This window comes from Synchiropus splendidus, chromosome 9 (genome assembly GCF_027744825.2).
Source record: "Synchiropus splendidus isolate RoL2022-P1 chromosome 9, RoL_Sspl_1.0, whole genome shotgun sequence".
Classification (NCBI taxonomy): domain Eukaryota; kingdom Metazoa; phylum Chordata; class Actinopteri; order Syngnathiformes; family Callionymidae; genus Synchiropus; species Synchiropus splendidus.
In genome coordinates, this window is record NC_071342.1 from 8,114,772 (window position 1) to 8,128,502 (window position 13,731).

General features: G+C 42.0%; 1 protein-coding gene across 1 annotated transcript; it reads left to right on the plus strand.

Moving 5' to 3' along the window:
• The first annotated feature begins 771 nt into the window (after positions 1 to 771).
• LOC128764783 (coiled-coil domain-containing protein 6-like) lies at positions 772 to 11,816 on the plus strand. The gene is made up of 9 exons (XM_053874916.1): positions 772 to 1,039; positions 3,435 to 3,584; positions 4,317 to 4,445; positions 4,909 to 5,012; positions 5,549 to 5,709; positions 7,037 to 7,193; positions 8,221 to 8,321; positions 8,754 to 8,875; positions 10,479 to 11,816. The coding sequence occupies exons 1-9, from the start codon at positions 785 to 787 to the stop codon at positions 10,677 to 10,679; spliced, it is 1,380 nt and encodes a 459-aa protein (XP_053730891.1). The 5' UTR covers positions 772 to 784; the 3' UTR covers positions 10,680 to 11,816.
• Positions 11,817 to 13,731: the final 1,915 nt, after the last annotated feature.

Here is a 13,731-nt window from a genome sequence, read left to right on the forward strand (position 1 = left end):
GTAAAATTTGGACTACTGACAGAACATTACGGCAGCAGGGGCCGGTTTGGCAGAGATGCCTGCCAGGCCACAGCTGAAATATAATTCAGGTTTTCAGGTTTTGAAATGAATAGCTGTTTAATTTAGGCCACATCATGTTGATATTTTTATTTTAAAGAAATATATCAAATGTCTATTTTAATTGGCAATATATGATTGAAAGGGATTACTCAGGATAAGGTTGGGTCAAAGATGTAGCGTTAAACATACATTAATGGAAATAAGCATGTCACAGAAGAAGGTAGTATCTGTCACATCCGGAGTCTGGACACATTTTATATTTAAACCTCTTCATTGTGCAATTCTAATTGCATGTACATTTTAGTGTTGTGAACTTTGACCTACAATTAATAGTTCTTTCAAAACTGCTGTTATATCATCATTGAAGAAGGTAATATCTGTCACATGTTTCAACACATTGTACAGTAGATTTTGGGGACAAACCTACTTTCAATGTGTTGTTCATGTAAATGAACAATAAAAGTATATTAATAAAATTTAATTTGACCTGAAATTGCAAAATAAATGTAACGATCATATCATCATCAATCAGGCACTTTTTACAGTCGATTTGAGGAGTAAACCTCTTTTCCTGGAGTCAGAATCATTCTTGACTAAATCCCCCGGATCAAACTCAGGACACAGTGCTATGCCGGAGACCTCCCGTCGGTGGCGCTATGCTCGAGAGTGAGCTGACGCGGCCGTACAGCGGCTCAGTGTGCAGCTGCGAGTCAGACGCACAGTCATGGCGGACAGCGCGAGCGAGAGCGACACTGACGGAGCGGGGAGCAGCTCAGCGGTACCGATGTCGACCTCTGCGTCTAATTCGGGGAAACCGAGCATCGTCATCTCACAGTTCCGCCTGGAGGAGCTGACAAACCGCCTGGCCTCACTGCAGCAGGAGAACAAAGTTCTAAAAATCGAGCTTGAGACGTTCAAACTCAAGTGCAAAGCCCTGCAGGAGGAGAACCGGGACCTCCGCAAGGCTAGCGTCACCATTGTAAGTAACGTAGCATGCTACAATGCTAACAGCGCTTTTTACTTGGAGTGGAGTTTTACTTGGAGTCAGGCAGTCGACAGAAGCAACTGTCCCCGACTTTAAATATGTCTCGTAGCGATATTAAAGCGGAATACATGGACAAGAAGACGGCTTTACTATGAGCTAGGCCAATACTAGCATTTGCTATTGTAGCACGGTGGCTAAAGGTGGTGATGACATCCACCGCTTTGCTTTATCGCCTTCGCTGCTGTATATATTTGTGTATCTTGTCACAAAAAGCAAGACAATCTATGGTACGTTGGTGGGAAACTTGTCAAAATACACGGGGGCACGTATGGGCCACCTGGAGTAGAGACATGAAATAAATAACTTGCACGGATCGATGCGTCATATTTCTTCGTGTTTGCTTAATCAGGCTCATAAAATGTGAAATCGAGCTTGTGCTTAGATGAGAGATATGCAGGCCAAACTTAGCCGAGCTCGTTGTGTGCCAGGCTCATGTGTTGGCAGGTGGTCCATGCTGCCCGCCTCTGGGACCATGCGAGGGTGCACCCATATGGTTGTTCCATGCTGATAAACACCACCGTCTATCACGGTGTAGCTGTAATCGGGTCAGCACACGGGCTTGGGGTGTTTTGGACCGCTGCTCGGAAGGGCATTCGTACAGCAGGGCGTAATAGGAGCTGTACGATTAGCCCAAACATAGCTCCGTTTCTCCTCGTTGTCTTTCACTCTCCTCCACCCATTACCGCAATATCACCGGAGTCATTAGGAAATGTTTGGCACAGTTCTCTGCTGCAGATTTATTTTTTTTTTGGTTGATCCGTGTACGTCACGGGTGGGATCTGGTCATTGTTTAGCAAGTCTTTGCTCCAAGGGGCAAAGTCACAGCCTCAACTTAAACTTTAACATGACTCATTTGATCGAATCAGCATGGGAAAGAAGTCTTTGCACGAGCTGTTGACAGAGTTCATAAACTGCAGTTTCAAGTGAGTAGAGCTACAACTAGCATCTAAGACTAGTCACCGACTATATCAACGATTAGTCAACTGTCGGCTACGATGTGTGCAGGTTGGAGAACACACAGACTTGTGTAATATTAGTGAATAGTCATGTAAATCACAACCACATTGTCAGTCAACTAGTCACCACTACCTTTATGATTAGTGAACGTATGATGTGCACTGGTTGAAGAACGTGCAACTTGGCTGATTGTCATGTTGTAAATAGTATAGTCTTAAAACTTGCCGTTTTAATTGCTCAAAATGTGGTTTGAATAGTTGAGTAGTTGTCTCTGAGCCTCAGCAGTTGGTGACTAATCAGTTGTTTATCGTCCACTATGCCGACGAATCGCTGCAACTTTTAACGCTTGTACATTTGATGACATTAAACCATAAAAAAAAGCAGATTCTTGTTGTCGTTCTTGTCTGTTCTTAAAGGGACAGATTTCCAGCATGCATAGGGAAGATAACGGTGGGTGGGGTGTACTTGTCAATCGGCATCTCTTTCTTAAGTGAATCCCTCAAAGTTTCCGATAATTGCTCTATGTTCAAACGGCCCATCCTCCATTAGAATCGGTAGTCTTAAGAGCTGTGTCATTTCAATGACTGATTAAGCTGTGAAGACTAATATATAACGTTCTCTTCCAACCACATAATATGTAGTCTTCATTTGATGAACTGACATTTGTTTATCTTTTTGGTTTTGCGTATTAAAAAAATTGAAATGAGAAGCAGAATGAGTCCTGGAAACGCCCCCGAGCCAGTCAAAGATTGCCTTATACCCTCTTTACTTGCACTTCCTGTCTTCTGAGAGCAATCATTGCCACTTGTTTCCATGATATGATTCTTTTGGTTTTGAGCAGAGGTTGCAGCAACAAGCGACACTAGCAATTGAAATAAGATAGCGAAGTCATTTGGCTGAGCTCTTTTATTAGTCATTAGGAGTTGCTTGAGGGGAATTAATAGCCATCCTTGGCTGCTTCTGATTTATTGCCAGTTACTGAAATATGTTTATGTTGTCACATTTTCCTATATGTGGTAGCTCTAAAGCGGTTTTCTGCTTCACTTCACTGGCTTAGGAAACCTTAGAAAGGAGGTTCAAATGAAATGGTGAATGAGAATGCAAATGGTGTCATGTTCTTGATTTGCAGAAAATAGAGATTTCTTCTGTGTATCTGCTAGAGATAACACCATGCTCATGCTTCCTTTTCAGTGGTTTATCATGCAGATGACAACTAATTTATGACGGCATAACCTCTCCGAGGGTCATTTTCAGTCGTTTGTTTATGGCTGCATGTGGATGCATGTTTCAGGACTTTACTTCTGTGTTCGGAAGATCCTTCTCGTCCGCTTTATTAACCATTATATTATTTCCCTTTTTGTCAATCCTGCAGCAAGCAAGGGCAGAACAGGAGGAGGAATTTATCAGCAACACCTTGTTTAAGAAGATCCAGGCCCTTCAGAAGGAAAAGGAGACATTGGCAGTAAACTATGAGAAGGAGGAGGAATTTCTCACCAATGAACTGTCGAGAAAACTCATGCAAGTGAGTAACGGCTTCAAAAGCCGCTGTTGGTTTTAATCAGTTTCTTTTAATCGAGTTTCAGCTCCCTGCTTGCTTACGAACGTTAATGTTTAGAAGATGACTGGCTCTGCATTTGTTTGATCTGTGTGTGTTGTTTCACAGTCTCCTGCCACTTGCGCGAGCTCCATTACCACTTCCCTGAAATTTATGATACATTCGCTGATGCTTTAATTCTTATACTGACTCTAAATGAGTCTCATCCAGTCTGTTGTTCATCGGCATTTCCTGCAGAATTTTATTCACAAATTTAATTATTCCAAGATGTTTCAAGCGTAATAGAGATAACTTTCATCTCCCAAGCCATTTCCCAATGAATGTTGTTTTTAGCTTTGCACATAATGAGTAATCACTTATATAATCCACCTCTCCACCCTCCTTCTCTGGATCAAAGCTGAGCCGCACCCGTCCTCCTGACTGGTTCGCTGCCAAAGGTGGTTATTTTGGTTGCACACCATCTACATGCAGTTAATTCCTCCAGATACTGAACTAAACATGTGTAAAGTTGGAACGAGTGCTTCCTGTTTTTGTCTAAATGTCTGATTTCAGTCTAAATATGGTGAGCTGAAGCAAGTCCATGTTCTGTTTTGTCATCAAATAGTTTGATCGTGACTCATCACAAGTCTCCTCATCCCTCTCATTTTCTCCACTTCCCTTTTTTTTCCACGCCACGACCTTTTCCTCTCCTCACTCCAGCTCCAGCATGAGAAGGCCGAGTTGGAGCAGCACCTCGAGCAGGAGCAGGAGTTCCAGGTCAACAAGCTTATGAAGAAGATCAAGAAGATGGAGAATGAAACCATCTCGAAGCAACTTACCTTGGAACAGGTGTGAGAATTGTACTGTTGAAAGTATTTTGAAATCGCTACCCCTTATCGTAACTGTAAACGTGAGCATACATGTGTATATTGCGTTGAGTGAGGTATACATCTTTTTTGTTATTTAAATATAAAGTTCAGTATACAGTGACATCAGGACTTAATCCAATGGGTTTAATTATTTAAAGTTTGACCTCCAAATCCACTGATTGAATGCACCATAGGTCATCTCTCAAAATTTCTCAAGTCGGACACTTGTATAACTTGTTTAACAGTATAACTTGTTTTTAGATGCAATCCACCATTTTCATTAGTTTTCAGTCCTTATTTCAACTCAAAGTTTCAGTAGTTACATTGGTCTGCCTCATGCCAAGTTGCCAAGTTGCTGTCTCTGAGTGTGTCTATTGTGCGAGATCGTGTGAATGTTTTGAGCTTCAAGGATCCTTTATCTAACATTTGGTTTCTCTCTGCAGTTGAGACGGGAGAAGATTGACCTTGAAAACACTTTAGAACAGGAACAAGAAGCCCTCGTCAACAGACTGTGGAAGCGGATGGATAAACTAGAGGCAGAGAAAAGGTATGAACTTGTCATTCCGGTGGTTTTCTTTTAGTAAAATCATATTGTGTTTAGTAAAGTATACAGTAGATGTCTTTGAAATGCAGACCATTGAATAAGCCAACTCGTAATTCAATGTGACATTGCTTATTGTCAATCTTAATTTATTACCCATGTAAGTGAGACACAGTCGTGGTACAATAGCAGTAGCAGCGTTTGTTTCTGCAGGTGTGGGAGGGCAGTTGTCTGCTTCTCACATTAAAATTCATCACTGCAAGAATCAGGCTGAATGTGTTTGCCTAACACTTTCGTTTTCTGCCGTCAGAACAATATCATCGTAATGTGATCGCTGGAACTGACAGGAGTGACTAGCGATTATTCCTGTCAGTACTTGTGCATATGCTGCTGTTCTTGGTGCTCTGAATGACTTGTATCTGACTTGGAATACCTGCTGTTATTTTCTTTAATCAGGTCTATGGTTTGGAATTGTTCTCTTGTACTGATCGCATCTTTCTTGCTCCTTTGTAATGCCTGTCTGGTTGGTTTCATTCATCTAGAATCCTGCAGGAGAAGTTGGACCAACCAGTGTCCGCCCCTCCTTCACCAAGAGATGTCTCCATGGAGATTGACTCGCCAGAGAACATGATGCGGCATATCCGTTTCCTGAAGAACGAGGTGGAGAGACTTAAAAAAAGCCTGCGCACAACCGAACTGCAGCGTAAGTGGCTTTTGTCAAACGATCCAAACAGACAAGTGCTCAATGATAATGGGTGGAATGATTAGACCATTCAAACAGGTTCCTCATGTAATTGTGCAAGATGCATCATAATTGGTTTTCAACTGCCTCTTATCTGACCTGTTTTCCAGTTCTTGTCCACAAAAATAGCATGTATAGATACTGTAGCTTCAAGTAAACGCATGCCTTTAAAAAACTTCACGTTGCGCAAGCAAAGAAAGTATTAAGAAAACTGCCCATTGAGGTTGACCAAGATTTGCCCACGCCTGTCTTGAAAATGTGTTTTAAAGTGCAGGAAAAGAGAAGTAACCGTCTGTGTTCTGACAAAGGATGAGTGTTCTTATTCCATGTCATCCTCTTTCAGTTATGGAACTTCCCCTCTGTCAGGCCACATTAGCCACTGTGGCAGACGTCGTTTTTCCAGCCACTGCAACATTTGCCTCCAATAAAATGAGCCTGAGGGCGACTCTTGTGTATGATAATTGAGTTGTCAAATATAATTCCCGTCGCAATGCAGCACCTCTGGTTGTTCAGGATCATTCATGTCATACTGGAGCAGCAACTCTTCTTGGACTGATTGTATTGTTCCCTCGACAATATCTGTTTTATTGATTATGCATGATCATAATGATGTAAGTAGTCTTTTATATGCCTTCATGAAAGATTCAAAACAGTTGCTTTTTCTATCCCGTCAAATGTTTATCTTAGTTTTATCTATTTAGACCTAATATTAAATTTTCATAAAGTACTGGATCCTGTATTGGATGAAGAGACTCTTACACCTGAGACCTATGTTACCATGTGGCTGGTGTTGAAGTGTGATACAATAAAATGGTAGATTTTGAGATATTTGCTTTTGGCTGTGCTTGAGGACAGGCAAGCATTTTCTTTTCTCCCGTGTCATACAACAGTTATGATGAGAAGTAGGGGAATTACATGAAGCTTTTTGTTTGATTGTTTTGTCATCTGCTTTCGGCTTCCAAGAACAGACACAGGATCAAAACCTATGGAACGTCAAGTTTGCTGAAACAAAAACATATTTAACACATGTTTATTTACTTTCTGTAATGGTTACTCCGAACAACTTGCAACGTGTAAACCGTTTTAGATGCGATATCCGAAATTGAAGGACACGTTATCATTCCATGTTTTACCACTAGAGGGGGCTCTTAACCCAAACAAGCAGACTCCTGAAGTATGTACAGTATTTGAGAACCTGCTTGCAGAGTTTTCGTGACAAGTCATTTGAATTTGAAGAGCTGATGTTGATGTTGTTGGTACATGTTTAATTGTCCTTGTGAATCCACAGACACAGAGAAGCGCGCCCAGTACATAGAAGAGGAGCGACACATGAGGGAGGAAAACATCCGGCTGCAGAGAAAACTCCAGAGAGAAATGGAACGCCGGGAAGCTCTGTGCAGACAGCTGTCAGAGAGTGAATCCAGTCTGGAGATGGACGATGAGAGGTGCGGGTTTGTGGTTACAAGTGGCGAAAGTATGCATTGATATCAAAGACAATAATATTCAAATGAGGACTAAAGATTTTAAAATAGTAGATGTTTAGATTTTTGTTTGAATGGTATAATTGTATTGTTGCACCTAAATGAGTCTGGGCTTATGAATATTCTCCCTTCTAGTATGTAAAATGCACTTCATTGTAAATATTATGACTTTTATCTATACCGTTACTCAACACGTTGTGGGGTTCAGTAGATTTGAAAGTTGTCGTAGATTAATGCTCACAGGCAATAACAACTCTTATCAAACTGTTACAGAAATAGTAAAATATTATATAAGATCTGGGATAAAGGGTTAAGGATATGAACGTGTATATTATGTAATGTTATAGCAGTCTTACTGGGCTAAGGTGTCTTAGCACAGGATATGTATTCAAGATGTTTAAACTAAAAACATTAAATTTAGAAGTTTTGCTTAGGTTAACATGTTAAGATAGTTTCCCCTTTTGTTTTCCTTATAGTTAATTACATTAATATCTGATATTGTGCTGCGTCATTTGTTGTTTTTCCCTCTTCTGATAACTAACTGATAACTAATGAAAATCCAACATGGTTTAAATGTCTCATGTTTATTGTCATTTTTAATCACATTTTCTTTGCATAACAGTTTTGAATATCAGTTTTACCCCGTTGCATTTTATTTATTAAGGGAGTCCCAGGTCAACATATCATTATAAAATAATAAAACCTGCTTAATCTTATCGCACTTATATGTTGGATCCTTCATATCAGAGTGAATAATATCTTGATGGAACATCTGTAGTCTCACTAAAATAGGGTTGAGCAGTTATTTAGCGCATTAAAGATCTAAAGCTAAAATGGTTGCTGTAGTATTCCCTTTTTGATTTTTGTGTTTGTCACAATTCTGTACATTGTAATTCTCTATTTGGTGTTACACTTTGTACTGCATGGATATTTTATTTTAATGATTTTTCTCACACCGAATTTTCATTTTCATTTGATGAATTGGTTTTAGGTACTTCAACGAGATGTCTGCGCAGGGTTTGCGAGCACGGACGGTGTCCAGCCCCATTCCCTACACCCCCTCCCCCAGTTCCAGCCGCCCCATTTCACCTGGTGGGTACAGCTTTCTTAACATGGTGCTTTACATTGAAGAGTAGGTTGCAGTATTGCTGAAATCTTTGTGTGAAAATCAGTTGTCACTGAGCCTAATGACCCACAAGCACAGACTGCTGACACTCGGTCATTGAATCTGGAACACCATAAAGATTTTATAGTTATGTAACAGATTGAAGTTTATTACAACTCTGAAAGGAAACTGTTCCACATGGCAGCCTCGCCTGCTGATTAGTGCCCGTGATTGTTACTCAGGGTAATATGATGACACGCTGGTACTGTGTTTATCATTGTGTTAATACTAATCCATCCTGTTTTTCATGACCATGGAAGTGGAGTTAATACTCAACCGTAAACTATGCTGTACGAGGATAGGAAGGTAGATTGGTAGAGTCCCTTGTCACAGCGTCTCTGTTTTTATTGATGTGTCAGGTCTTTCATATGGGAGCCACACAGTTGGCTTCACCCCGCCAGCAACGCTGTCCAGAGCCGCCATCTCTCACTACAACACGCCCGCCCTGCACGTCCACGGAAGTTCCTCTCACGCTGTAGCGGTACGTTTCAAACACTCACGCATCTGACTCCCACTCCCACGGTCTCTTTCAAGGACATTATGTCGACTGAAGGCCGTGATTATTTGTGTGTCTGTGTCTGCAAACTTAAAAGGTGTGCCTCATAAATTGATAGTTTTTTCATTTTTGTTTTTCATTTTTTTTATTGTAGAATCTAAGGTCGAGTGAATACAGCTGTATTTGATACTCTTGGTGAGATTATTAGATTGTAGTCACGGTCACATGCTCTAAATTCATTATCTGTCTCAAAAATGCAAGATTTAATAACAGTTTCAAAACATTTGGGCAGGTGGAGGCTTCATTGCGTTATTCCCTTAAAAACAGCTGTTTCATTGTTGTTATGGAGTTGCTAAAATCCACACATACTGTGGTGAAGTCTGAGGACACATCTAGACAAATGAATAGAGAGGCTAGACTTGTTTGCGCCCATTTTACGGACAACATAAACCTATCAGTGTGTGGGGAAAAAGCTCTTAGTCGACTGCCACTCACCTTTATTTTACCTGGTGGTTTTGTAACAAAATATTTTAATTGATAGCTGTATTGTACATTCAGGGTGAAACCTTTTGATGTCTGGCCTAGGGATTCAGTGACATGGAACTGTATGACTCCGTTATCTCTGGGTTTTTTTTCTCTATATATTAAGACATGATGAGCACATCAGCTTGAGGTCATGAGTCTGAGTGCGTCCTTGAGCCAATTATCCAGATGACTGGAGCGATGGGTCTCCTCAATAACATCCCCATGAACTTGCTGCAAATAAAGTTGCTTTTAATTGAAATTATATTGATGCCATTATTTATGTGCACATGCCATGTCCTCCTTTTGAGCTCCAGATTTTCTTATCACTGCAATACTGTCTGAAGGGACATAAAACAATGCATTAAATGCTAAACACTGATATGAGGGTGCCAATGGCAAGATCGTGTAAACCTCTGTGACCTGCCAAATCACAGAAGAAAAACATGACTCAGCACATGGCGGCAACTCCTCCATCCTATCCGGGTCACAGTAACCCGGCAGTTCCTTCTGTTTTGTTTGTTGAAGTAAAGGACCTCTCAGGCTCTCTTTCATTCTTGTGCTGTTTACTTAGTGCTGCAGACAAATGAGGCAACAGCAGCGAAGCAAAACTGGCCCTCATGAAGATGGACACGTGCAGAGATCAGCCTTGAAGAAGGCCTGAGGATGATCAACTGTACTTTATTGGAACAAGTCAGCTTCATCAATATTTAGGGAACAGCCCACATCCCCTATGATTAGAGGGATTAAAACACCTGTCGTGCTCTTGAATTTCCGAGTTAGCTACACCGATTGTGTTTAGAAACATCTGATTTGAATTGCATTTGCTGTGCTAACTCTTGACTCCATGATGAATGAATGCGAGAGTCCTACTTGTCAAAAGGCTCTCATTAGAGTAAGCAATGACCTTAAGGAAGTGGATGTCCTCGTCGTTGTTGAAGTTCTTGTCAAGATTGTGTGACTTAAATCCATGCACCTCACAGAGGTACCTATTGTGTGTGTGTGTGTGTGTGTGTGTGTGTGGGCCTGATACATGTTTACAGTTGCCACTATGTCTCTCCAACAGAGGCCTTCTCCCAGAAGAAGCACCAGTCCCGACAAATTTAAGCGTCCGACTCCTCCTCCATCTCCCAACACACACTCAGGGGCCCAACAGCCTCAGCCGCCGCTCCCCCCACCGGCCCAGCCCATGGTCCAGTCCATGTCCTCGCCGGCAGCTATGTCGCATCACGCGACAGCAGCACAGCCGCCTTCTTCACAGCCTTAACGTGTCACACACAGTCTCCGTCTCCGCGCATGGGCGCCCACTGATGCCACGACGCTACCGCAGCTTCCGTCATTAACAGCTCTGGAAGTTTCTTACTCTTTACCAACTCCACCAAGAAGCAGCTCGAAAGGTTTCAAAGGAGAAGAAAAAATCAACCTCAGTGGAGATGGTGGCCCGCCGATTCCACATGTGGCGTTACTTAATGATTCTTGAAGAAGAATGAACTGAAAAATACGCGCTTCTGGGATTTGTAGGCCAACTTTCTGTTCCACATTACGTCTCGTACATGTTCATTTGTCTCTGGACTTTAGCTGGTTGGAATCGCAGCGCTTGTGAAATAGCACAAACAGCACATATAGTTTGTTTTATGGTGGTGTTTTCTGCTAAGTTGGATGTTTGGATCAGCTCATGGATGTACGGAGAGAGAAGCGAATGGATCATTTATGTTCTTGCCTATAATACGACACTCGATTGCAGTAACGTCCTCGACTCCAGATCGCCTCACGCCCCCATGTGTCAGAGGCCGCCAGCCATTCAACCGGAAGAGTAACGGCGAGTGAAGAATGCGACAAAGAATGCTGAGGGGTTTTAGCTCCGAGCATTGATCGAGCAGATTGCGCCACTGTTTTCTTTTTTATTTTCTGAAAACACTGATAGCTTCGCTGCTCGTCTGATAAAGTGTGTGAGGAGAAGCGGTGGTGCATCGACCACGCATCAATGTCGCCTACCGAGGTGTTGAAATCGTAGTCTGAGGTGTTACAACTTAGTCATGTACTCAGTCTCTTTGCTCTTCTCTGGTGTATTTCTGAACGCTTCTCTCATCCTCATCGAAAAATAGATGGAAAAAAACACCTTATGCTCTTTACACTAAGTATATGTACTGCTCAAACATTCTAAAGGAATGGTACTGTTGAACTAAATTTCTATGTATGATTAAAAGATCTTCAGACGACACCCTTGTTTCTGCGCTCCTCTTCTTTTTTGCCGATAGAGAAACACATTGATAATGCAATGTGTCAAGGTGAATTGAACACAATTGTGTGTTTTGCTTGGCACCTCTAACTATTAAGTAGTGAGGTTTGCGTTCTTGCTGATGATGTTTATACATGATGATGTAAATATATGCGGTCTGCTCTCTTCACCTACATTATCTGACGTCTATGGCATATAGATTTCACTACTCGTAGATTGCTGGTCACTATTTTTGCTGACTCCTTCAACCTCTGCCTCCGTCTGGGACATGAGACGTGGTGAATTAAAATCCTCATCTTTATTCCCTTCCTATGGAAAAAACGCCTTCCAGTCTGATTATTGAACTCACTCACGCTGACCTGCTGTTACACAAGCCAGTCATGTGACCTCCACCCTTTAACCCCATTGATGCTTGATCTCACGCCAGTGTTTTATTTTCATATCACAGGTTTGTTCCTGGTTTGAACCAGTCGTAGCTGGTTTGAGATCAGTGTTTTCCCATCATATAATCCGAGCCGTTGTGGGAGAGCAGTATTCTGCTGACGTTCGAGGAAGACCTTCAGCACCTTCACTCTCAATCAAAACACGACCCTACACTGAGATGCCTGTTTTCCCTCTGTGTGTCTGTGTTCTCCCCTCAGCAACCTGAACTAATCCCAGTAGGAATCTGCACTGGCGGCTCGGGCCGCCGTGCTGGCTGTTTGACTGACCTTGGCCCTTTGCTGCGCTGTAACCCCGGGCGGCCACACCGAAACACATTTATCCAAACTGCAGGCTGGCTTCATGTGTCGCACCTTCGGAGAGAAGCCAGCTGGCCGGTGCGGCTCTGCTCTGTGGAGGGGGCTGGGAGGGAAGCAAGGGTGGTCGAACTTGAATTAGACCTTATTGATGTGATTTATTTTTGTTTCGGATACAGTTTTGTTCCTCCAACTATTGCTACTGTTGGATGACATAACATTCTTTACTTCAGCCTTCACCACAATGACTGACTCACTATGAATATGTTTCCACGCTAGCAGATAGTACTACCTCAACCACTGACATAATGCTGCCAACTGATGTTGCTTAAATACAAATCACAAATGATAACCTTATTTATATTTAGGACTCTGAAGTTGCCACCAACATCTCCAAACTCCTACGTCAAATTTCTTCCATTCTATTGTCCAATACAGATGACCTAATATGTATAAGATTATGTTGTATTTAATCTCTTAATTCAGAATCGAAACTGTTTATACACCTCATATCGACCAGATGCAACATATGTAAGTTTTGAAGAAAAAAAAAACTTTTCGTCCCATAATGCAGTGCAACAATGTAAGCCCTTTCTGCTGTTAAACATTCTGAGCAAGACCAAGATGGAGGAGAAATCTTTGTCATGTCAGCCTCATTTGTCAAACTCGGTGACCTTCCTTTACGGCCACCATCGAACTTTTTTTGATTACTATTTTCGCCTCTTCCTTTACTATCACTCTCTCACCACCACCTCTTTTATTGCTGCTGTGGTGTGGCACCTTTTTTCAACAGAGGAGTGACAAATGGCTACTGAAATGCTTTGTTGACGTTAACAAAACAAATAGTGCTCAGTCCAAAATCATTATTTTCCCACACTTCACTGTGCGACTGCAAGTACTATTACTGTTACTGCACCTTAATAACTTAATAATGAGGTACCGACTCCCCATTACTGCAACTACTTCATTCTACTGCTGCAGCTTTCTCACATACTGTTGCTCTGTGTATACCACTTGGTGTTAATGCGTGGTAAAGCTTGCATTGTGTCTGTGTCTCTCTTTGCTCTTCAAGTCATTGGTAATCTGACCTTATATATTCATGATTGTGTGGACAGGTTCGCTGTGATTTACGCAGGTATCAGGTGTCTCTCCTCTCCATATGTGACTAGGAGAAATCCGGCACCACCGCTGTTCATCAGATGGTGCTCCAGTGTCGTTCACTCCTGCAGACCTGCTCCCCCACGTGCACCGTATCCGGCTGGAACTGGTCTGCGGTGTAACGCCAGCACAATTATCAGGGCTGCTGTGAGCCTGTTTCAGAGCGGAGGGGATTACAGAGCCTA